The 26,406-nt window shown below is 44.5% G+C and overlaps 1 protein-coding gene across 1 annotated transcript in view; it reads right to left on the bottom strand.

The window, feature by feature from the left end:
• The window catches only part of ACSBG1 (acyl-CoA synthetase bubblegum family member 1), a 32,783-nt gene extending 7,283 nt beyond the window's left edge, over positions 1 to 25,500 (bottom strand). Inside the window, exons 1-9 of the mRNA XM_063142616.1 lie at positions 25,420 to 25,500; positions 21,957 to 22,018; positions 18,768 to 18,985; positions 17,488 to 17,576; positions 16,936 to 17,056; positions 11,967 to 12,047; positions 8,844 to 8,993; positions 3,312 to 3,488; positions 1,470 to 1,651 (exon numbers count right to left, since the gene is read on the bottom strand). Coding sequence (XP_062998686.1) covers positions 1,470 to 1,651; positions 3,312 to 3,488; positions 8,844 to 8,993; positions 11,967 to 12,047; positions 16,936 to 17,056; positions 17,488 to 17,576; positions 18,768 to 18,985; positions 21,957 to 22,018; positions 25,420 to 25,442 — 1,103 coding nt within the window. The 5' untranslated portion in view covers positions 25,443 to 25,500. The remainder of the gene's footprint in view (positions 1 to 1,469; positions 1,652 to 3,311; positions 3,489 to 8,843; positions 8,994 to 11,966; positions 12,048 to 16,935; positions 17,057 to 17,487; positions 17,577 to 18,767; positions 18,986 to 21,956; positions 22,019 to 25,419) is intronic.
• Positions 25,501 to 26,406: the final 906 nt, after the last annotated feature.

The raw sequence follows: 26,406 nt of genomic DNA, 5'->3' as shown, positions 1-26,406 counted from the left end.
ATACATTAGATAATATTGAGCTAAATTTGCAGAATGTATTTTTTAAGGAAAAAGGGAAGGGTAATTGGCTTAACGAAATAGATAATTACTTTTTGAAGTTCCATTGGGAACTTTGGAATAAATATAAAAAGGAATTGCTTTCAATTAATTCCCCTTTAACACCAGTGATAATGCTAAAGAAATTTCCTGAAAATTTAAAGAATAGATTAGGTAAAGTTTTAAAGGAGAAAAATAAAATGAGATTAAGTGAATGGTTAAAGGGGATGAATACAAGAGAGAGGTTGGAAGATGTTTTAAAAGATTTGAAATTATCATGGTTAAACTATGGGCAATTGGAACAATGGACTAAAAATTGGGTAAAAGAAAATAGAGAGTGTGGAGAGAAGACGAAATTTGAGGAATTAATTGAAAAAAAAGGAATTGATAAGGGACAAAATATAGGGATAAAAGGGTTAATGAGTCAACTATACAATATATTAATTGAGAAAGGAGTGTGGGATAGCAGTGGGAAAGTGGTTTGGGAGACTGATTTGAAGATACAGATAGGACAGCAGAGATGGGAGGGATTATGGAGACAGAGAGTGTTGAGAAATATGTCAGTAAGAATAAAGGAGAATTACTACAAACTGGTATGGAGGTGGTATTTAACTCCGGTCAGATTAAATAAGATTAATAATCAGCTTTCAGCAGATTGTTGGAGGGGATGTGGTGAAAAAGGAACGTATTTACATATGTGGTGGGACTGTAAACATGTGCAAAAGTTGTGGAAGATGGTTTTTTATGAGATTGAGCAGATAGTGGGATTTAAAGTAGAAGTCACACCAAGGATTGCACTACTTTCACCGCAAAAAGAACTTAAATGTAATAAAGAAACGAAAGAGCTAATAACGAATCTGTTGACGGCTGGGAGACTGATTGTAGCCAGGAACTGGAAGATGCAAGGAGACTATTGTATTGAAGAATGGTATAAAGAAGTGTGGGACATTGCTATAAATGATAAATTGACATGTAATATTAAAATGAAAAAAGGTATAGCAAAAACAAATGATTTTGAGGGTATATGGAAAAAGTTCCTGGAGTTTGTATTTTCTAAAGGCAGTGGGAAACCACCAACAGAAGAAACTATGAGTTTTTGGAAACAGGAATGAGATCCCGAGGGGGGGGGGGGAGCACTGTTATGTTTAGCATAAATATGTTTAATAGGCAAAATTTGAATATTTGATATTAAGGTAATTTTATGTATATGTAACAAGTTTTTTTTATTTGATGTTTTGTTGTTGTTATATGTTGTTTAATAAAAAATTTAAAAAAAATTAAAAAAAAAAAAGAGTTTCAGCTGCAGAAACTGCTGCTTTACTGCTCTGTGGCACACGAGGCTCATATAAACAGAGAACAAACCCTCATTATCAATGGTGTTGCTTGGGGTGTTAACCCAGCAAAGCCTTGCTTTTCCATTTTGAAATGCATACCTATTTGAGCAGTTGAGGTTTCGTTCCAAACTGACCGCCATGGCCCAGGAGAGCATTTTCTTCTTCACGTATCCAGACTGAGAAGACACGTCTTTGATCTTCTCCATTATCTTCTCCCACACCCGGGGAACTCCCATGTGGGAGGTGGGCAGCGCCTCTTTCAGGATGTTGACCAGGCCTCCCTGTGAAGGCCAAGGACAGATTCCAAAATGCACCCAGTGGCATCATCCCACGGAGCTGAGCAGAGGAAGACTTAAGGCAGACAAAGGGAAGCACTTCTTCATACTAGCGGAGGCTGGCGGCTTTGATTTCGGTGAGACTGAGAATCCGTTCTGGGTTATAGTCAAAAGCAGCCACAGCTTGGGGGGAAAAAAAGCTACCTCCAAAATAGGTTCAGCAGCTTGGATACCTCTTTTAGATTTCTGACTGGTTCTGACTAAAACCCAGAATGAATTCATAGCCCCACCGAAATTGGAGCCACCAGCCTCCACTATTTCATACGGATCGCAGTTAAATGAGGGAACTCACTGCTACAAGAAGTAGTGTAAGCCACTAGTTTGAACTGCTTTAAAATGGGATTAGATAAATTCAGAGAGGATGAGAGTATCAATGGCTACTAGAAACAAAGCCCTATGAAGAGAGACTGAAAGAACTGGGCATGTTTAGCCTGGAGAAGAGAAGATGGAGGGGAGACATGATAGCACTCTTCAAATACTTAAAAGGTTGTCACACAGAGGAGGGCCAGGATCTCTTCTTGATCCTCCCAGAGTGCAGGACACAGAATAACGGGCCCAAGTTAAAGGAAGCCAGATTCCAGCTGGACATCAGGAAAAACTTCCTGACTGTTAGAGCAGTGCGACGGTGGAATCAGTTACCTAGGGAGGTTGTGGGCTCTCCCACACTAGAGGCATTCAAGAGGCAGCTGGACAACCATCTGTCAGGGATGCTTTAGGGTGGATTCCTGCATTGAGCAGGGGGTTGGACTCGATGGCCTTGTAGGCCCCTTCCAACTCTGCTATTCTATGATTCTATGATTCTATGATAGTCATGACGGCTACGGACTGTCTCCAGGATCAGAGGCAGAGTGCCTCTGAATACCAGAGCTTTATCACACCAGCGTTATACTGTGCAATCACTGCAAATTGCGTGCAAAGGACTCCAAAGTTTTCCAGTTTATAATCTGCTTTTATTGTGAAGTACTCCCATGCATCCTGCTTTAATTGTGCTATAAAGGGAAAAGAATCGAGGTATTTTGCTAGTAGTTTTCGAGTGAATCATTTGTTGTTTTCCGAGTGGCCACTGGGGGCGCAGGAGCAGGATTTGATATGTTTAAAGAAAAATTAAACAATGCTTACATCTGCATAAGCTTTAAAGATAAAGACATCAAAATTGGCACAGTAATAGATATTAAGGAGAGCTTTAAGCATACCAAATTTGAATTGGATCGGGTCATCCATTGATTTTTTAATGATTTTTTTTTTTTTACATTTCCCCCCTTAAACCCTTTGCAAAGGATCTTAGGAGCGCTGCCGCCTGGTGTGTGATTTAGCAACAACAACAACAACAACAACGCCAGCTTAGGGCTTTAGGGGATAATTTGAGGGAAACAGGTACGTGGGATGAAGCTACCAGTCACTGGGGAACAGCAGTAGTTGGGCTCTTGATAGGGATGGATGAATACATCCATTACCGTTTCTTTCAATTTCTCACTTTTCCCCCATTCTTAACTTTGGTTCACCCCATTTCCACGTCAATTTCAGATGTTTTTTTTTTTTTTTTTTTAAAGAAGAAGTTTGCACCAAAATCCAAAGGCATTTCCTCCAACTCCCGGCATTTTTGTACCTTCAAGGCATCCGGCTCTGCAAAGTAAACCCTCTCCCCCCACTTGATCCCTGTCCAGAGGTCGTATATTTGGGCAGCGATGTGGCTGAGCGGGAGGTAACTGACGATCGTCTCCTGCTGCATTTCGGCGGGCTGCATGTCACCGGCTCGGCTGGCGTGAGTTGACGTCCAGGTGATCTGCCCAAGAAATACAGAGAAGTTATATAGGTTCCAGAGCTGACCGGGGGAGGTGCGGATTGGTTCAGAGCAGTTCGGAATGATCCAAAACAATTCAGACCATTCCGAAGCTCCAGACCCAGGTAAGTGGGGGAGGGGGGCTTACCTGGCTTCGCCATCTGCTGCCGCCACGGTCTGTGCAGCGGCAGACGGCGAAGGCAGATAAGGGGGCAGAAGGACCTATTTGGCCCCCATTTCCCCCCCCCTTCCCCACTTACCTGCCTCCATCATCTGCTGCGGAGGCAAGTAAGTGGGGAAGAGGGGGCAAAATGGGGTCCGGATCTCGATCTTGCCCTCCGGATCTCGCTCCAGATCCGGTTCCGGAGCAGATCAGCGGATTGACCCCAACTGATTCGGGGTGGTGGTGAACAGCCATAATAATCTATATAAATAAAAATGAAAAAGACCGTTCGTTACTGTCGTTATATCTCCGAAAGTTCTTCACCGATTGCTTTGAAATTTTGACACAGCGTTGCGTTCGAATACGCGAGCGTTGTTATGTAACTATGTTCTCTATGGGGTCAAAGGTTTGTCTTAAAATCGAAGAAATAGGCCTCCTCAAAACCAGTCCTGCTGATCATTGTGACATCACCAACCAGTAGGCCAATCCGCTGCCTCTGCCTCCTCTCCTATTTGCATGTACTCTCGCAATTGGCTGAGTGAATATAGATGTCACACCTGTGACAGTTACATGTTCTGAAGAAAGGTAACTGCCAGGAGTTTCCAGTAACCTCCTCACCGTAAAAACATGCTTTTATATCTCCGAAAGTTCTTCACCGATTGCTTTGAAATTTTGACACAGCGTTGCGTTCGAATACACGAGCGTTGTTATGTAACTATGTTCTCTATGGGGTCAAAAGTTTGTCTTAAAATCGAAGAAATAGGCCTCCTCAAAACCAGTCCTGCTGATCATTGTGACATCGCCAACCAGTAGGCCAATCCGCTGCCTCTGCCTCCTCTCCTATTTGCATATTCTCTCACAATTGGCTGAGTGAATATAGATGTCACACCTGTGACAGTTACACGTTCAGAAGAAAGGTAACTGCCAGGAGTTTCCACTAACCTCCTCACCGTAAAAACATCCTTTTATATCTCCGAAAGTTCTTCACCGATTGCTTTGAAATTTTGACACAGCGTTGCGTTCGAATACGCGAGCGTTGTTATGTAACTATGTTCTCTATGGGGTCAAAGGTTTGTCTTAAAATCGAAGAAATAGGTCTCCTCAAAACCAGTCCTGCTGATCATTGTGACATCACCAACCAGTAGGGTAATCCACTGCCTCTGCCTCCTCTCCTATTTGCATGTTCTCTCCTATTTGCTCTTATAGGTCATTGTGACATCGCCAACCAGTAGACCAATCCACTGCCTCTGCCTTCTCTCCTATTTGCATGTTCTCTCCTATTTGCTCTTATAAAGTAGGCCAATCCACTGCCTCTGCCTTCTCTCCTATTTGCATGTTCTCTCCTATTTGCTCTTATAAGTCATTGTGATATCGCCAACCAGTAGGCCAATCCACTGCCTCTGCCTCCTCTCCTATTTGCATATTCTCTCACAATTGGCTGAGTGAATATAGATGTCACACCTGTGACAGTTACACGTTCTGAAGAAAGGTAACTGCCAGGAGTTTCCACTAACCTCCTCACCGTAAAAAACATCCTTTTTTAAAAACCAAACAATCTGCTTTACTTCATCCAAATAATGCCTCACAGAAGATCACACTTAGGTTGTCGTACTCGCAGAGCGGAAGCACTGCGACGAGAAATTGCAAATCAAACTGAGGAAGAACGGGCATCAGCAAACGAGAAAAAAAGAAAAAGAATGCCTCAAATACGTGCCAAGGAACCAGCCAAGCAACGTTCAGCCAGACTTGAGGATGCACGGTTGCGAGCACAGCAATCGCATTCTACAGCTTCAGATCTGCTTTGTTCTCAACAGAATGAACGCGACAGGCTGAGAGTGGCTGAAAGACGTCAACGAGAAACAGCACATCAGCGTCAAACACGACTCCGTGGTAAACAATCACACGATTACAATCGCCTTGCATTCCGGTACAACCCAGCTGATGATTATAGTTTGAGGTGGCATGTTCTCATCGGCACTATGACTGAAGTGTGTCCTTATTGCAAGGCTCTTAAATTTAATGGAGAAACAAAAGGAATGTGTTGCGCTGCTGGAAAAATTAAACTGCCTCAACTTGGAGAACCACCAGAGCCATTACAAACTTTGCTTGCCGGATATACCGCAGAATCAAAGCATTTCCTATCTAACATCAGGAAATACAACTCATGCTTCCAAATGACGTCGTTCAGCGCAGAAATCATCACAGCTCCATTTATGCCAACTTTCAAAGTCAAAGGACAAATTTATCATAAAGCCGGCTCCTTCCTTCCGTTTCAAGATAGTCAACATAAATTCCTACAAATGTATTTCATTGGTGATGGCAATGATGAATTGAATGCACGCTGCGGAATTTATACCGGCATAAAAAGGTCCATCGTTTCAAAACTGCAACAGCTACTTCACGAAAAAAACAATTTAGTACATTTGTTCAAAACAGCAATTGACATGATGCCATCTGATACACACAAGATTGTTATTCATGCTAACAAAACGCCTACTGGAGAACATGTGCGAAGATTCAATGCTCCAACTATAGACGAAGTGGCAATTGTTATAGTCGGAGATCAATCTTGACAGGACCTTTCAAAGGTGAAGATGTCCTCATTCCTCGCATTCCTATGATTCCAACAGATATGCCATTTCAATTTAAGAGATTGCAATTCCCCATTCGATTGGCGTTTGCAGTCACCATCAACAAAGCTCAGGGCCAATCTTTAGAATTGTGCGGTTTAGATCTAGACACAGATTGCTTCTCACATGGACAATTATATGTTGTGTGTTCTAGAGTCGGCAAACCAGACAATCTCTATATCTACACAGACAATGGAACAACTAAAAATATTGTATATCCACAAGCATTGTGAAATTAAACATATTAGAAACATCCGCTTTGTCTTTTTTTTCTTTTCAATTTAACCAGACTGAGCCACAGCAACGCGTGGCAGGGTACATTTAGTAATAATAATAATAATAATAATAATAATAATAATAATAATAATAATAATTGTTACCCACTTCTCCCTCCGGATTGAGGCAGGGTACAACATAAATGTAAATGCCATAAAATACATATAATTAAAACATTTAAAACTAATACATCATTAAAAGCAGCATATTATTAAAAGGCATCTTGAAATTCCACTGGGTAGGCCTGCCAGAAGAGATCAGTCTTTATGGCTTTCTTAAAATCCGGAAGACTGTCCCACTTGGCTGCACAAGAGGGAAACGGGAGACAGCGATGTCCCCTCCATGGGCCTGGCTAGAGCCAAGTGCCTTTTGGCGTCTTCCCTCCCAGAATTGCCTCCCTCCGTGACCATCCCATTTGCCTGCAACTGAGGGAGAGGTGAGATGGCACAGCATCCTTTCCAGATGAAGTGATCAGGACTTTATACCGTATTCCAAAGGGGACCATGGAGCCTGCCACCCACAAGGATTTTTTTTAATGAACACATATGAAATGCATATCTATGAAAATACAACTCTCTAGCAATTATACATAAGCTTCAACAAAAGCGGGCCAGATATCCAAATCAGTATCCATCGGAAGGTGGTGTCTGTGTGCCACCCATTCAAACGTTGAAAGCATGGTAATGTCTTATGGAAGGTGAATGTTCATCCTTCCAATGTTGTAGTATCAGTCTTTTAGCATGGAGAATCCATTTACGCAGACCATTTGTGAATTTCCATGAAGCAGGTAAGTCATTTAAAAGAGTGTGTACAGCACAGAATATTAAAGTACAAAATGTAGCTGTTTAATAACCGCCTCCCAAAAAGAAGCAATTACTGGACAATGCCAAAACGTATGTTTAAAAGAAACATGAGCTGCGTTGCACTGTCAGCAATTAGCCAAATCAGCCTATCCCCATATTAAAGAGACATTGTGGTATCCAGTATACAGGAAACAATAGGGGGTTTTTTCTGAATAAGATGCAGCATAGGATCCATAGACATGGCAGGTGAATCTGAAAGTATCCTTAAGGAGAATGGAATTTGCCCCAGAGCAGGAAAGAAGGTGCTAATCCTGTGATTTTTCCCAAGCACGTGTGGTCAGACGCTGTGGCTGGTTGCTGTTGACTCCACCACAGTCAAAATCTCCCTAGACTGGGATTAGGATTTATATGTTTACATGGGAAACATCAGCCTGAACAGCATTGCGGAGGACTGGAAATCTAACTGCATCCCAAGAATTAAAGGGTAGCATATTAAACTATAGGATTTTGCATTTTTAAATAAATTAACTTGGATTATTAGAGCTAGCCAGGGAAGGAGAACAGGAGCTACATTTGAGCAACTATGGAAGTAGCTTAAATAATTCTGGAACAATTACAACGACTGGCAACCTATTTTTGTTTTGTATGTTCATCTGGCTGTTTAGTACGATGTTGCCTTTCAAAAGTTAAAATGTATATTTTTAAATCAATACAAAAATGTAAAAAGAATAAATATATAGGATGCTTTGAAGCTTTGTGGCATAACAAGACACGAGAGAATAGTCAGAAGCCAAGGTCAAGTGGGGAGAACCAGCTGTAGGTCGGCACCGGGGGCTCTGCTGTCTCCGGAACATCTAAATATGCCTCCCTGCATCATGAGTCAGGCAGAGGAGTGGATTAAAGCCTGCCACAACTCAGAAGTTGATCACAGACAGAGGGGAACACCTTTTAATAAAGGCCTCGTCACACATATGGGCAAAGGATAGTTTCCACAGTGAGACTGGTGTTAAAAATAGCCTCTCTGCAAACAGTAGTCAAGAATAGCTTGGCCAAACAGAATAGAAAATAAAGAGGAGTAACTCACATTGCATTCATCATCCACCGCCCATTATTAAGAACTTAGTTAGGAAGGCTCCTTCCACCAAGTTTGTTAAATGGTTAGCTCAATATTGCCCGCTCTGACTGGCAGCATCTTTTTGGTGTCAGGCAAAGGGGTTTTCCCATCACCAGTTACCTGTTCCTTTGGCCCTGTCCACCTTTGGAATATGGGGTGTGCAGGACCAGAGAGTTTCTCCAAACTTCTCCAGCTGAAAGAGTTTCAACACCCCTGATTTCGCTCTCATACCCTAATTTTCCCTTTCCTGCCATGTCTATCACTTGCGCCTATCCACATGACCAGATCCTGTGTATTTAAAAGAACAAGGATAAAATGCCCTCCTCTGCCAGAGGCTTCCTCGGAGGGGCGTGCCCGGGGGGTTCCACGTACGTTGTCATGGCTCAGCATCACCCCTTTCGGCTTTCCGGTCGTGCCAGAAGTGTAGATCAGGACACAACACTGGTTGGGCTTTTGGGAGCCGATGACAGCATCGAGCTCTTCATCTGGTACCTCGTTGCCCAACTCCATAAATTCATCCATCTACAGAAGAAGAGAATTGTGAGAGAAATTAGGCTTCCAGCTGACATAGCAGGCTAGTATCACAACGTGTTAGTCTTCATTCGTGTGCTTCTTTTCAAAACTCGTCTCCCACCTTTCAACAGAATATTGAAGGCAGATTACAATACAAGATGAATAAACCCAATACCCAATCATCGCTCCTTCTAACAGTAAACTCGGGTGGTGAGTGCCAATGGGATTGTACCCAAAATTAGGGTGACCCTATGAAAAGGAGGACCGGGGTCCTGTATCTTTAACAGTTGCATAGAAAGGGGAATTTCTGCAAGTGTCATTTGTGTATATGAAGAACCTGGTGAAATTCCCTCTTCATCACAACATTTAAAGCTGCAGGAGCTATACTAGTGACCAGATTTAAAAGAAGGCAGGGCTCCTGCAGCTTTAACTGTTGTGATGAAGAGGGAACTTCACCAGGTTCTCCATATATACAAATGACACCTGCTGAAATTCCCTTTTCAATACAACTGTTAAAGATATAGGAGCCCGGTCCTCCTTTCCATATGGTCACCCTACCCAAAATAGGGCCCACTGAGAAACAAGAGTGAAGTATCAGTATGTTTGGGCAGGACTCTGAGGACAGGACAACTGCAAAAAAAAAATCTTTAGAAAAGAAAACTGGGGTGGGGGGGAATACACCCAAATGTTTTAAAGTCTGAAGTGCAGTTATATGATGCTGGATTTATGGAAGTTTAAACTAAAGATCCTCAAGAGGTGTTCCTTGTTATGGGTGACTATATTTATCAACGTGAGCTGGCGTCCTTCCCTGCCCTCTGCACTCACTGGCGGGATCTTCTTCCTCTGGTCATGCATAAAGGATTTGTTCCCCTACATGTTGACGCTTCATATTCCCTGACCGAACTGGTGCTGTTATTCAACGAGGTGTTAATCCATTTGCTCCCTGTTGCCTGAGTGCTGTTTTCTTGGCCAGCTCCTGCATCAGAATAAAGTTTCCAGTTCCACAGGCATGGAATGCTGCTATTCTAAAATGCTGGTCCAGATCCAAAGAGCCAAGAGTGAAAAGAAAATGGGCCCTGATGCTGATCTGCAAATGCTTCCATAAGGCCTCTCACAAGCATCTCTGAAGTGCAATGTAGGCATGTGCTATAGCTGCTCCGGCATTTTCCCTTATGCAAACTATAGTGCAGGGTGTTGAACCTCTTTTAGACTGAGAGCTGAATTCTGTTTCAGAGAAGCTTCAGAGGCCGCATTCCAGTGGTGGGTGGGGCTAAAGGCAAATCGTGGGCCAAAGGCAAAGAGCATCTCTACACCTGTGATATATGACATGTTAATAACTGCCCACTCATGGAAGTTTGCAGGTCCTTTAGATGATGTCACCAACCTCCAGGACATCTCCCGATCCTTCCTCTGGAAATCACGCTCTAAAAAAACCCTGAGATATTTGAAATAGCACGGGCTTTCCCAGCTTCTAAAGTGGAAGTTGCGCTATAAAGCAGGCACTAGATGGCGTTGTCCCATTCAAAGCTATGAGCACCAAAAGGAGGGGAAGTTTTCAACTACAAACCACATGATCGGCAATTCAAACCACATGGTTATTCCCATCCGCCCATGTAATGAAGCCCATCCTAATCACACAAAGGAGAAGCCCCAGTAAGGCAGCATGATTTCCCCCTAATGTAGAGACACACAGAAATAACAAAAAGATCAACATATTTTTTGCTTAAAGCTCTTGTCGCCAGTAATTAAGCTTTTGTGTAGTTTTTCCGATTCTCACAGGCTGAAATGCCTTTCCTAAAGTTGTTTATATTTTATGTTTAAAATGTGTTGCACACCACCCAGAGAACTTGGGCTATTAGGCAGTTTAAAAGTACAGGAAGGGGGGGAGGGAAAGGAAGGAAGGAAGGAAGGAAGGAAGGCTCCTTTGGTTCTAGTCCATTATGTCTCATTTCTGGCACTGCTAATTGCTATAGTATCCTTTAATGTAGGGCTACATTAAAGGCTTAAATGATCTACTTTCTGTTATATGAGGACCCCAAGCTCCACTAACTGGACTTGGGCATAAAATAGTGGCAAGGAAGGGTGACACAGAACAAAGGGATGAGAGTGCATATATCAGAAGGAAAGGAAAGGAAAGGAAAGGAACCTCTCGTGCAAGCACTTGAGTCATTGCTGACTCCTAGAAGGACGCCTGCTTTCGCTGATGTTTTCTTGGCAGACTTTGTAGCGGGGTAGTTTGCCATTGCCTTCCCCAGTCGCAGTTCCCTTTCCCCCAGCTAGCTGGGTACTCATTTTACCGACCTCAGAAGGATGGAAGGCTGAGTCGACCTGAGCCGGCTGCCTGAGAACCAGCTTCCGCTGGAATCGAACTCAGGCCATGGGGAGAGTTTCAGCTGCACTAACTGCCGCTTACCACTGTGCGCCATATATCAGAAGTGTGTATTAAATAAAGGGTCCCTCTGAGCACATGCTCAGACCAGGAATTTGTTTTCTGTACCAGAACTGAGTTCATGGTCCTTCTGCACAAACCTACATTAGGAAGAGTGGACCCTTTTTAATTATTGTTGTTGTTGCTTTTCAGGAAATAAGAAATACATGCCACTCTACTGCAAATCATCTACATTTGGGAGTCACAAATATGTGCCAAATCTACTGTAAAATATCCAGAAAGCTATCAGTGGAACCTAATCTACATTCTGTCAAATTCTGGGATAAGGTATCTTTTTTTTATTTCTTGGATATTGTAAAGTTCTACAAAAATAGAATAACTGGATAGCATAAAATTCTATATAAAACACAAGAGGCTAAAACTTTTCCCACCGCTCTCTCTTTCACTCTCTCTGTTCTCAGTTTTTATCACCTCCTCTTGAAACCATTTTTATCTGTTTTCAGACATTCCAGTGACAGCAAAAAAAAGACAAAAATGGATCAAATCAAGAGCAACATGAATAATTTGCACAGTTTGTGGTTACTTGTACCTACCGCATACAAATTGGGAGATTTCGAAAGCAAGGGTTCCTTGTACATCACAACAGCTTTCAAGTGCGGTAAACGATTCCAGATCTGTGTCGTTTTTAAGGAACAAAAGCAAACCTGGAGTTGCATAATTTCACTGACTTAAAAAATTCAATCTTTATAGGTAAGACAACTTTCACTGCCCATGAGCGTGACATTTTGAAGCAAAACACACCGATTTAGAAAGGTGAAGTCAGCATGAATGTGAAATCAAAGTTTCAGAACAATGCATTTGGACCTTCTAAGGGCAAGTCTGCAGTACAAATTTACCTCGGTATTATCAAATCAAATTTTATTAAGGCAACCCAGCATGGGTTTTAGCCAGATACAAGAGTCATGATATAAAAACATTACATTACATTACAGCATTGTATTAAACATCAAATATTGAACTTTTACATATAAAACGTCATATATAGTGCTGGCATTTTTACTAGCAAACTTAGTTATCATCAGGGGACACTAAGGGCGTTACTAGACGAGGCTCTAGCGCGCGTTACCTTCCGCAGTCACGTCGAGGCTTCCAGATGACGTTCACGAGGATCCGCCGTTATCCCGCGGTGAAGCCTCTTTCTCCCGACTTTAAAAAAGTGAGTTTTAGGGCGCCTTTTCCTGCTGTCCCGCGGTAATTCGGAGTACGTGTGGGAGGATGTGAGGTCACTGCGGTCCGCACTGGGCAGGAAAAGGCGTGCTAAGGGGGAGTGGTCAGCGGCTTCGGTCAAGCCGCCTCCGCCATTTGCGCGCAGTCCGCCAGCTGGGGCAGCGCGGCGGAGCGGCTTTTTTTTTTTATTTCCCCAGTGACAGTTTGCGCAGGAACGGAGGACCGGAAAAGTGGCTGGTGACTCCTTGCGGTGGGCAGCTACCGTGGCCGCATAATGGCGGTGCTGTACGCTGCCTGTTAGTGTGGGTACCAGGCTGGCAGAGGGCAGAGCTGTTTGTGGGCTGCTGCCATGGCTACGGCCAGATGTGGGTTGGCTCCTTGGGATGGGGCACAGGGCACAGAGGCGGTCATCGCCGCCGACACCTCAGAGGCATGATGGGAGATGTAGGCACAGAGTGGCCATGCAGACGATTGACCTCGGGTCATATGACACCCGCCACGACCCCCATCAGGAAGTGAGCGCATCAATGTTGACCCTCAACAGCACCAGCAGCACTTCGGCTGGCACTGGCACTGCCGCCGCTGCCGCCGCCAGGGCCGGCGGCGGCATCGCTGACGGCTGCGCAAGTTTGCGGTCTTTCGGACGTGCGCAAACCGTGCAGCGAGCGAAAAAAAAAGCCTCGGCAATCAGGCCGGTGTGGCTGCGCAACCGTTCTCGCGGCGGCAGCAGCACAACCGGCACAAACTTCCGCCACAAATCGAAGGCAGGTGTGGATGATGAGGCGTCACGGCTGAACGGGAAAAGCCGCTTTCACCGCTCCTCAACGACGGAACACCCGGTACGTCTAGCAACGCCCTAAGTCTTTCCTAATTTTTGCCGCTTTCACTGCAAAGCAAGCCAGGTTTAACAAGATGGATTTCGCAGTGTTTGTAAATAAGTAGCCAATTTTTTCCAGATCTGTATAATTAGTAATTGAAGCCAGAAATCTCGCTAGATGTTTATCCCTAGGGGTGTTGTATAATTTACAGTATAGAACATAATGAACTGTATCCTCTACTGCTTGGTCACCACAAATACATAAACGTTGTTCTCTGGGGATGTTTTTGAATCTCCCCTCTCTAAAGTTGGATGGCATTGTCTGGAATCGCAGGCTAGTAAGCGCCTTGCCAAGACCAGGGGTGGTAATTTCTGTCAGATATTTTTCTTCCCCATGGGTTAATTTTATGAGCCGAAAGCTATCGGAAAATCTAGAGACTTCAATTGCAGCCATGTCTATTTTACAAAAATAGCTCTGCAGTGCTTGTCTTATTGCATCACGTTGATGTTGTACGTCTCCACCCGAAATTACTTTAGGATCGAGGCCAAAGTTTCGTAATCTGATTTCGCATCGGTCTATCCAATTATTTCTGAAGGGAGAAATTCTCTGTTCATTTACACAGAGGCTTACTAATTTATTTATCGGATGTTGTATTCTAAGATAATAGAAAAACATAGTCTTCCAAACATAGTATGCTATAGGCAATACCCCAAGTTCCGCCCTTGTATAGCAGGTGGGAGTTCCTGGTGGGAGACCTAGCAGTGTCCTTAAGAAGTTATTTTGGACAACGTCAAGTGGGCGTACATTCGTGCCCCCCCCCACATATTTCAGCACCGTATGTTATTTGGGGTACCACTTTCTCTATAAATACTCTACTAGCTGGGGCTACCAGCTGACCACCTCTAACCTTAGCAAATCTTAACACAGTATGTGTTGATTTTTGTGCTTTCAGCTTTGTTGCCGCCAAATGACTGGACCACAAGCCATTTTGCTTGAAGCAAATACCTAGATAATTAAATTGGATGGTTTGTTCCAGAGGATGGCCGTTTAGCATCCATTTATGTTTTGGGGGACGAGCTCCGAATACCATTACTTTAGTTTTTAAATAGTTTATACACAGATGTTCCTTCCTGCAGGCCTCTCCAAAAGCTTTAAGCATTCTTCTCATTCCTATTAAATTTTGTGATAATAACACCATATCATCCGCATACATCAGTATGTTCAGTTTTCCCGAACCAACGGCTACAGGAAAGTTTGAATTATCAAACAAATAACCAATAATATCGTTTACGTATATATTGAACAGGATAGGTGCTAATAGGCAACCCTGTCTAACCCCTATGGATGTTTTAACTTCCTTTGACAGTTGTCCTCCCCTTCCAGCTCTAACTTGGATGGTCGTATTTGTATATAGTTTTTTTTATCAAAATCAGAAGATGCCTATCCATCCCAAGATGCCATAACTTGTACCATAATCTTTCCCTATTAATCCTATCAAAAGCTGAGGTTAGGTCTACAAATGTGGCATATAGATGTTTTTTTGGGTGCCCAGAGTATTTCTCTCTAAGATGGTTTAGAATGAAACACTGGTCTATTGTCGATTTGCCACGACAAAAGCCGGCTTGTTCATCTCCTATGATGTTATTTTGAGCAACCCAGTCTTCAACTTTTATTAAGAGTAGCTTAGTATATAGTTTGGAGGCCACATCTAGCGGACTAATGGGTCGTAATTGGCCGGTGATGATTTGCCGCCCTTCTTATAAATTGGTACAACTATACTTTGGGCCCAACCGTTGGGAAATTTACCATGTTGGTTGATAAAAGTAAACATTTTAGCCAGAATAGGGGCCCACCAAAGCTCATTTTCTAGAAAAATCTCTGGGGGTAACATATCTTCCCCTGGTGCTTTCCTTCTTTTTAAACTAGAGATTAACCTTTTAACCTCACTAGTGGTAACATCTGGCCATGGGTCTGTCTCTAGAATGTTGGGGAGTACTATCTGTGTCAAGTAGGTTGTTCCCTCCAGATTATACATTTTTTCAAAATATCCCTCCCATTGCTTGATCATAATTGGCGCCGACAGCTCATAGATGGGTTCCTTTAATTTACAGGCAACCAATTGCCAAAATTTAGTTGAATCCCGATCTCTGGAGGCTTGTTCGATATCGGCCCATAATTGGGTGAGAAAAGCGTTTTGTTTATGTTTAAGGAGCTTCCTATACATTCGCCGATTTGTCACCAAGTCATGCAGGGCGTGGGCCTGAGCCCCGTACTTGGCCTGTCTGCTCAAGGAGCAGAGGACACTCCTAGCGTCTCTGCACTCTTGATCGAACCAACCCTCCGGATGGGGTCTTAACTTAGGGGGGAAGTGGTTGAACATATAGAGCCCAATTGCTGTGTCATGTTATGAAATAGGGACAGAAGGTCATATTGGTCTGTTTTCAAAAAGCTGGTTCTTAGGGCTAGCCACTCCCAACTGAACAAGACATCCCATGTCTTCTCCTGTAGATTAATGTCCCATCTTAATCTCCGTTTACCTTGTTGGGTGTATGACATTTTTGGGGGTGTTTCATTGCTTATTCCCTGCATTCCAAAGAGTTCCAGAAGCACCGGCTGGTGGTCGCTCGCAGGTTGAGTCCCTATCGCGAAGTTTTTTACATTCGGGGCAATTATTGAATCTATCAGGAAATAGTCGATAACACTTCCCCCTTTCCGGGAGGCAAAGGTGAAATTTGCCGTTGTATCGTCTGAGCCCGTGCCGTTTAGGATAAACATGTTAAATTTATACATAAGTTTAAACAGGTTGGCGCCAGCTTCGTTGAATGCACGGTCTCTAGATTTCCTTGTGGGGAGGTGGGCCAAATCGTCCTTGGTTAATGCAAATTTCTGTTGTGCAATAGTATATCCATCACCCATCCTTGCATTGAAATCCCCCATCACTATCATCGCGCGGTGGGGGGGGGGGGGTTGTTGACTAATTGTGTCCATAAGGGATTACCTCGGTATTATCATTCTCTCTAATTCCCACGTTCAGGTGTGAGGGTTGTTGCTTATGTAGCCAAAACTGGATGATCCATACACCCAAGAAGGAGGATGCCAAAAGGCTCAGTGGGAAATTCCGAGGTTTGCAGAAATACCACCAAAAAAAAATTCTTTAGGACAAAAGCATTGAGGTGGGGTGGGAAATGGGTGTGGGGCTGAGAGAGGGGGAGGGGGATGTAATATCCTAGAAGGGAGGACATGGCTGACCAACTGGAACGGTGAACAGGAGCAAGCAGCAGCTGCAAAGACAGAAGGGCCCACAGAGTTCCCAAACAAAAGCCGTTGTGCAGGTTTTGCATCTTTTCCTCCTTATCACATCTTTTGGGGCCGGGGAGGAAGACAAAGAAGCAACCGGAAAACATGAGGGGGAGGTTACAAATGAAAGACCACATCTGGACCGCCTGTAAAATTCAGCACATGGGGCAGGGCGATGGCACAATAAAAGCCTCATCTGGAAGCACTCAAAGTCTCCTACCTGCATGATTTTGTCCAGTTGTTTCTGGTTTTCTACTACAATGATGTTGGCTCTGCAGTCATGAGCAATGTAGTGACAGGCCTCAGGGGAATTGGTTGTGTAGATCCCGGTCACAATGCCACTGATGGGGGGGAAATAACACTTAAAAAATATATATGAAAACACCCCAATATGTCAACATAACAATATGTGAACAGCCGTGCTGGACCAGACCAAGCGTCCATCTAGTCCAGCACTCTGTTCACACAGTGGCCAACCAACCAGCTGCCCACAGGAAACCCACAAGCAGGACATGAAAGTAACAGCACCCTCCTGCCCATGTTCCCCAGCAACTGGTGTACACAGGCATACTGCCTCTTGGAGGCAGCATATAGCCATCAGGGCTAGGAGCCATTGATAGCTTTCTCTTCCATGTATTTGTCCACCCTTCCAAATTGGTGGCCGTCACTACATCTTGTGGTAGCAAATTCCACAGCTGCTAAAGAGGGCCGGCCAGACTCCAATTCACAACAGCACTGGAAATAAACGTCGCACACCTCCTCCAAGCCTTACCCAGCGAAGATAGTGCCTACTGCCAAAATGAACCATTCTGCAGAATTGAATCCAAGAATCGCAACACTGTGGAATCGTTCAAGGCCAAGCTTTTGAAAAAAAAAAATGGATAAAAAAAGAGAAGTCTGAATACAGGTGGACCTTCAAACAAACAAGAGCAGATTTGGGGTTTCTTGCTAGGAGGTGAACTCTGGGCATGTCTTCACCAGCCATTTATCCCGGGATCGTCCCGGGATCATCCCTGTGCATGCGAATGACACACAGGAGATCCCGGGAGCAGGCACGGACGATCCTTCCATTTTCCTGGGACAATCCTTAGGTGCAGAAAGGGCCTCTGTTTCCCCATCATCTCTCTTGTCATGACACAGCTTCCAAATCTAGCATTGCCATGTTTCAGGCTGGTTCTCTACTTTGGGGTGGTTGTTTCCCCCCCCCCCCCCCAGCACCATTCATGCTTGTCTGCTCAACATTTATTGGGTGCTTTAGTGCGTGTGTGTGTATTTACACCTTCCTTTAAACTTTTAAAACTGAAAAGGAGGAGGCGGCCTCATGACTAACCCAGGGCCAACAAATCAGTGTTTTGCTCAGCCTTGCTCCAAAGAAGGGGGAGACGTGTGTGTGCATGTGTCTATGTCTGGTATTGGCAAGAGAGCCAGCCAATCATCCCTTTGCAACTGCAGTTTCTGCCGAACGCCAGAAGTATAGGTTTCCCCTGAGTTTGAAGCTGAGGAAAAGACGACACGTGGACATGTGTAGAGTACGTGTGCCCAAAACGTGGAGCACTTGCTTCCACAACAGGCTCACGGCTAAAATGTTGTGCAACTGTATGCTCCCTAAAACAGGAGTGGCAAGATTTCAAGCTTCTGGAATTTACTTGTTACATAAGAACATCAGAAGTGCCCTGAGGCTGGATCAGACCAAGGGCCCATCTAGTCCAGCACTCTGTTCACACAGCGGCCAACCAGCTGTTGACCAGGGACCCACAAGCAGGACATGGTGCAACATCACCCTCCCACCCATGTTCCCCAGCAACTGATACACACAGGCTTGTTGTTTTTTGCTAGAACTCTTGAGATCCACCAATCAGACCCAAGTGCAAAATAGTGGCTCAGGTGGGCAGACATATGAAGGAGCAGTGTGCTTCTGAGCACACGCTCAGCCCACAGACACACACTCTTGCACAACCCTCATCACAAATAAGTAGGAACTGAACAAGAGCCAGAAGAGGAGACCATATAGGACTTCCTACCTCGGGCACCAAACATTTTCCCAACCTTTACCTTCAAGAAACTTTTGGCTGCTTTCCGGGAAAGACTGTAATACTCAGAGAAAGTAATCTTTTCCCATTTCCCATCCTTTCTGCTGGCCATTGCATAGAGAGATGCATATTTCTCTAGAGATTCTTGGAACATTTGATGAACTGTTATTGGAGTTTGCGAGCACGTGGAGTCCATCCTCAGTTTAACGAGCCCGTTGGCAGATGAGGTCCAGAGAGATGCTGTTAAACAAGAGACGATTATGATGCAGCATCTGTACATCATCCACACGCATGCAAACTTCAGGCCATCTAAGCCCGCATCCTGCTCCCCACGGTGACCAACCCGTGAGCTGGATGCCTGTGAGCAGGGTATGCAGGCAAGAGACTCTCTTCTACTGCTGCCTCCCAGCAACTACAACCCAGAGGTCTGCTGCGTTTCAAGATACACACAGGTTTTATTTTATACTTGCACTAGCACGTGCCAATGTGATTCAATACAGAAACTGACTTATAGAGGCAGGGTGGGTGGGGGTTGGATGATCATGGCACCAAAGTGGGATGGTGGGCATTGCAGGAGGCTGGGCACTACCCTACCTACATAAAATGACAGGCTGCCAGTTTAGACAGATAGATGGAGAGAGAGAGAAGAGACAGACAGACAGACAGAATGGTTCAACTTGCCGGACATCAGGAAGCAGTACGACAATGGAACCAAAGACCTAGGGAGGTCGTGGGCTCTCCCACACTCAAGAGACGTTCAAGAGGCAGCTGGACAGCCATTTGTCAGGGATGCTTTAGGGTGGATTCCTGCAGTAAGACTCGATGGCCTTATAGGCCCCTTCTAACTCTACTATTCTGTGATTGTATGCTTGGCCTAATGATACGTCCTTTATTTCTCAAGTGGAGAAATTGTAAGAACCTTATAACTGGTGCCTGAGTTTTCTTATTTGTTTTTCTTTTCATAAGAATCTAAGAACACCAGAAGAGCCCTGAGGCTGGATCAGACCACGGGTCCATCTAGTCCAGCACTCTGTTCACACAGGGGCCAACCGGCTGTCGACCAGGCACCCACAAGAAGGACATGGGTGCAACAGCACCCTCCCACCCATGTTCCCCAGCACTGGTGTATATATGGTTACTGCCCCGATACTGAACGTAGCACATAAGCCATCAGGGCTAGTAGCCATTGATGGCCTTCTCCAGGAATTTATCCAACCCTTTTTTAAAGGCATCCAAATTGGTGGCCATCACTACATCTTGTGGCAGGGAATCCCATTGTTTAGGTGCTGTGTGGAAAAGCACTTCCTTTTGTCTGTCCTGAATCTCCCACTAATCCATTTCATGGGATGATGCCATTGGGTTCTAGTATTTTAGGAGAGTATTTTCCCTCCCCACCTTTATTCCTTTTGTATTCTCTCTTATTTTTGACTTGTACGTTTGAGGGCAGGGACCCTAACCCTTATCTGGACAGAGATAGCCTAGCTACAGTTATCCATGCTCTGATAACCTCTCGTTTGGATTACTGCAATGCGTTATATGTGGGGCTGCCTTTGAAAACGGTCCGGAAGCTTCAGCTGGTACAAAACAGGGCAGCCCGTTTACTGACAGGGACTGGCCGGCGAGATCACATTACGCCAGTCCTTTTACAACTTCATTGGCTGCCAGTCCAGGTCCGGGCCCAATTCAAAGTGCTGGTATTGACATTTAAAGTCCTAAATGGTTTGGGGCCAGGTTATTTGAAAGAACACCTCCTCCCATATGTACCTGCCCGGACCTTAAGATCATCTACAGGGGCCCTTCTCCGTGAGCCCCTGCCAAAGGAAGTGAGGCAGGTGGCTACTAGGAGGAGGGCTTTCTCCGCTGTGGCACCCCGGTTGTGGAATGAGCTCCCCAGAGAGGTCTGCCTGGCGCCTACACTGTACTCTTTCTGTCATCAGCTGAAGACCTTTTTATTCTCTCAGTATTTTAACACTTAATTTTAACCTAAATTTAAATTTTATTGTTTTAACTCTGTATTTTAATTTTATATCAATTTTGCTGTGTGGTTTTTATCCTGGTTGTGCTTTTTATACTGTATTTTGTATTTGTGCTTTTAAGCTGTTGGTTGTTTTATTATGGTTTTAATTTTTGTGAACCGCCCAGAAAACTTCAGCTATTGGGCGGTATAAAAATGTAATAAATAAATAAATAGATAAATAAATAGACTTTCCCCTTTTTTAATGACCTGTAAGCCACCCTAGGAGCCTTTCTGCCCAAAAAGTGGGGTATGAATGCTTTAGATGAAGAAATAACCATAAACCGTAGTCTGAAAAGTGGGAATTGTTTTCATTCCAACCCATAAAGAAAAGTGCTACTTGCACATCAATCTGGAGGTAAAGAGAAAAGAGTGTTTGCAAATCAGTCCGGAATGCATTCTGGTTCCAGCAAGGAGAACGGAGGCAAAGGTCAGTTTGCCAAGGGAGAAAACAAATCCCCCAAAGGAAGTCAGACAATGTTTGGATTTTTCTATTAAGCAATTCAAGGAAAGGGAGGGGTTGGGGAGAGAACTGAAAATAGGGAAGTGGGAATTTCAGGCCACTTTTCTCCTCTGCCCTTGTTAAAAGTCCCTCTTCTCCATGGCTCTGAAAGATACAGGAGTCAGGTCACCTTTTGCTCCTTGCCTCTACCTGGGACAGTTGCATTTCACTGAGCACAGTTTTTCCCGCCACAGTTGCTGCAGGGAGAGAAGCAGCACCTGGCAGAATTTTCCCTTCTCTGCTTCTCAAATAGAAATATTGAACAAATGAAGGTATATCCTATGAGAGGGGGATTTTGTGGGGGAGATCATGGAATTTGTGGCAAAAGCATGTTCTGGGTAATAAATGCATGGTCAGAGATTATTACTTTGAAAAAAGGGAGGGGTGAGGGATGAGTCTATTCTGAACAAGGAATTTCATTTTGCATTTCAAGTATTGGCATTTTAAAGAGGTATAAATAGTTGGCCATGCTCACCCATGTGGAAGTCACCCATGGGACTAAAAAGAGGGTTTGATACTCAGTTGTTTCATCCCACCCCAGGTATGGAACTTGCCCCTTTTATGCCCCCCATTCTTATTTATTCTTTTTTTGGTTCTAACGTTGCACAGAAAGTCAAAAGTGAAGCGCCCCCCTGCCACTGTGCAGTCATGCACTCCTGGGGGTTGGAGGTGGGTCCTTCCTAATATTTCTTTACCTGAGGGATCTTCTTGACCAGTCCCAGAGTCTTTCAAGATGTTCTCTGCTCCTGATGAGTTTCTGAGGAAGAGAAAGGAAATGCCATCTTTCAAAAGCCAACAGAGTGCTTTTCATAGATCCAGAGTTCTCAGAAATGGTGTTGATGTGAGACAATTTGATTCCTGAGACCAAAAATCCAAAATGAGCGCGCCACCACCAGCAATTTCATCATGAAGCACTTCAATGAGCCTCTTGGACTTCAATGGGCCTCATGGGAATTACAACACCCCACTGGTCAGGTGTGCCAGCCGCTCTCTTTGGCTTTAATAGCACCCCAACATTTGGCAGCGGAAGCAGGGCCACCTCTACTCAAACCGTGTGGTGAGCCTTCTCTTAAACTTCTTTCTGAAAAGACACCAAAGAAAGGAACCACCCATGGCAAGGTGTTGTGATACTTTGGGGGCAACCACGGAAAAGGCCCTGTCTCTTGCAAAATCCAATCCGTGGACACTTTGCCCAGGCTACCCTCAAATTTAGAGCTGGTCCTATTGACAGCCCAGTGATCTAGACCAGTGGTTCCCAAACTTTTTCAGGTCACCGCCCCCTTGGTTCCACAAACTCATGCCCAGCGCCCCCCTACCCTACACTATAAAAATCATTATTCAAATTAGTGGTTTTCAACGACCCACCAAGGAAGATAATAACTATAAAATTCAAAACAGTAACAATTAATTGAATACTTTATTCAAAATCCAGTTGGTGTGCCCTGCCATGCCGGCTGCGAACTGAGGCGTTCGCTCTCTTTTCCCTCCCTCCCTCGGCAAGCCTGGGGCGGGTGCTTCCCATTTAGAGGGGATTCTAGGAGTTGAAGGATTTTTTTCTGACTAAACATGCATAAAATTGTGCCTTTAAGTTATCATGTCACACTAGCATGAATACAGGAATCAAATAGGATTTCCTTCTTCAGTGGAACACACTTACTTAGGAGTAAGCACCATTTTGTTATAGGAAAGGATAATGTATTTTAATTAAAATTTTAAAATAATTATCTGCCACCCGGTACAGAGTTTTCCTATGGAAAATCTGGCTGGGACTGAAGTAGAGGGGCACTAATTTTACTGTACTACTAATTATTATCTTTAAATATGGTTAAATATCCCACAGTTACCTTGCTATTTTATTTCTACAATTCATTTTCGCCTGTCTTTTCTTCACCCTCTCTTCGTTTTCAGGCTGAAACCTATGCACATTTACCTCAGAGTAAGTTCTACTGATCTCAGTGGGGCTTACTTCTGAGTAGACATACTTAGGATTGTGTTGCAGCTTTGTTTTTATGGTGACACAAGATACACACATACCATGTTTACCAAAAGAACGCTTGAAAAAAGAGGGCTGGACACCCTGAAATAAGCAAGGGCAGATAGGAATTGTTTCAGCAAGCATTCTGGAAAAAGGTGCGGCTGAATCTTCTTTAGCCAGGAAGGACCTGGGGAATTGCAATTCTCTCTCCCTCCCCCTTTTCTTTTCTCTCCCAATTCTGTTGTAGTCCAGATTTGTTGGGGGGCGAGAGCACACACACAGACACAAAGCATCTCTCTCTCTCTCCAACCCCCCTCCCTCCAAGCCTCACAATAGCTGCAGGGCTGATTACGACAGGAGGGCAGCAGCTCAGAGGGGAGATGGCCCCAATCTGCAACTCCTGACAGGGGAAGGGAGCCTAGTGATACCTTGCAGCAGCACAAGCAGTCCTGCTCCCCACCCAGCCTGCCAGCTGACTGCTGTTCTTGGCAGCTGCTCTGCTGCCCACCATCCTCCACATGCTCCTTCCTCTCTGCCACATGGCTGCTGCTCCTGCCTTGCGCAGCAACTATCGCGAGAGGTCTGCCAGGGTAGCTTGTAGGAGGGAGCAGCTCTGGCCGGGGGAGCGAGCGAGCAGGCGGCGGTGACTCCAGCAGGAAAGAAGCCCTTGGGCCCTCCTAGGCAGGAGAAGAGTGAGCAGAGCAGCTGAATTCGCCGCTGTTTCCTGCTCTGCTGCCTCCTGTGGGCGTTTCCCTCACCCCCTACTTCAGGTGGGGCCTCTGTGGGCTTGAGATAGGAGGAGAGAGCGGCTGCGTGAGTGAGAAAGTCCTTCCTGAGCAGGAGCGGTGTGGGGAGAGCAGCTGAATTGGCCGCTCCTTCCTCCTCGATCCCTGGGTTTTAGGACCTTCTAGAGAGACCACCTCGAGCACCCCCCCGCCACCCCTTTGCCTGTTAGCGCCCCCTGCCAGCGCCCCCCTGCCATCCCTTTGCCTCTTAACGCCCCCTTATGCAATCCCACTGCCCCCAAGGGGGCAATACCGCCCACTTTGGGAACCACTGATCTAGACTATACAAAGATCTGGACTGCAAGCCACCAAACCATGGACAACAGTGCTCAGCCATCCAGTGGTGACCAGGCATGTGTCTGAACTCATCTTCAGCTGATGCTGGAAAGGATGGGAGAGACTCTGAGGAAGGCTCTCACATTCTTCTATATATACCCTAGATAGACCACCATCATCACCCCAAACCACCATGAACACAGTGGAATCGGGTTGAGTAAGAAGAACATTGGGAATTGCCTTGTATGGTACATACCAGGTCATCTGAAGAGTAACGTTTTGGAGAAAATATTAACGACTGCATTGTTAAGGGCTGAGAAGAATAAATTCTACCATTAACCTGAGAGGGGGGATTAATAAAATGAAATTATCAGTGGTCAGTGTGAATAACAAGGAACAGACAATAAATTCTACCACACAAATCATCTCATTCCATCAACAGCAAAGTTTATGTCTTCTTCTTCTTCTTCTTCTTCTTCTTCTTCTTCTTCTTCTTCTTCTTCCTCTTCCTCTTCCTCTTCTTGTTTGTTGCCTGCACCCTTATGACGGCTTTATTCCTGACAAAACCGCTCTTGTTCTTCATGTTGGAATTCAGATTACTATATTCCCCCCCCCCCCGCCCGCTCCATGCTCTGCTGCTTTAATTCTTTTGTTGCATGTAGAAAACAAAATCCTATGCTACTAAATCCAGTGATTAAGTTTTAGAAACAGAAACGACAAGGTGCAAAGTAGCCATTTTTGAAGGAGAAAACTCCCTTTTCCAAGTCTGTGTCAGCAAACGAGATACAGTGCCAGAACTTCAGTGTGCTTCCCTTGAGGAGAAACCTATTGCCAGGTTTTGTGCATTATATAAGAAGACCCATTTTAAAGGAGGCTGCTATCCTAAGTGTGGTGGCTTAGAAGGACATACCAATTTGAAATCAATGCCACTTACTTTTAAGTAGATGCTTTTAGGAATGAGATGGAGGGCACTCATTTTCTGGTGCAGAAACAGAATCAGGTCCCTATGGACAGAAAAGCAATCCTGCACAAGTTCACCCAATAGGGCTTACCCTTGGTAAATGTGCATACGATTGCAGCCACAGTTTCTGAAACAACAGATTTCTCCAGAAATTATTTTACCTGGTTTCATTGCTTTCTGTCATCTTCTCTCCACTTAAGACTCTTCCTTTGGGATGGTGCAGATGTCACTTCTTCGGTAGACAAGCCGATCCAGGCTGGCTTCAAATATGCTGAAGTTTTGTGTGGCCAGGCACAAATAAGCTGCTGATATGACTGAAGAAGCCAACAGCAAATGGATATTGGCTTAGACCAAGACGTAACGCAATAGGAGGAGACTCAAAAAGCCCCCAAAGCGATTTCTCACAGCTTTTGGCCATGCTCGGAATGCCTGAATAGCTGGATGGTGTTCAACTGTTAAAACTTTTCTTTCATTCAGCTTTCTTTAATTACCCATGAGAAGAATGTCAATGAGACCGTGACTCATTAATATGCAAATTCTCCTCTCTCTCTCTCTCTCTCTCTCTCTCTCTCTCTGCTAGAATATCTACTAACCCATCCACTCAATCTTCTGTTCAAATAATCTCAATTCTTTATTTAAATGTAAGTTTGTAGGAAAGTACATACGGTGGAAAAGGGCCCAGCTCTGAACCAGAGTTGCTTCGGTAGTTGCTAAAGAAATGTTGCAAAATGTCTAACAGAAGCCATTCTTCAGATAAGCAAAATCTCTTAAAGAACAATGAGTACCTATCTCTTTATGTTGATGCTTGCCAAAAGAACAGGCCATGTATTCTCTTTTCAGCTAGAAATTTCCTGTTGGATGGTGCCTACATATATGACACCAGAGAAGATAGTGTATAAAACCCAGCTACGTCTCTTGCGAGGTAGGCAGATGCTTTGGGAGCAATTAGCTCTTGTGTCTCTTTATTCTGCAGAATAAACGTTGTTTGACCCATATTTCATCTCCTCTCCTCGTGTGCTGAATTGGACTTGGTACACCAGGGAACGAGCCATTTTTGCGACACACACACATACATATATGGGATCTCAGTCACTCATTCATGCTTAAAGTACTTCCCCAACAGACAGAAAGTAGAAATGTGACACATG

This window comes from Elgaria multicarinata, chromosome 16 (assembly GCF_023053635.1).
Source record: "Elgaria multicarinata webbii isolate HBS135686 ecotype San Diego chromosome 16, rElgMul1.1.pri, whole genome shotgun sequence".
Taxonomy (NCBI): domain Eukaryota; kingdom Metazoa; phylum Chordata; class Lepidosauria; order Squamata; family Anguidae; genus Elgaria; species Elgaria multicarinata.
This window is presented reverse-complemented; position numbering and strand designations above follow the sequence as displayed.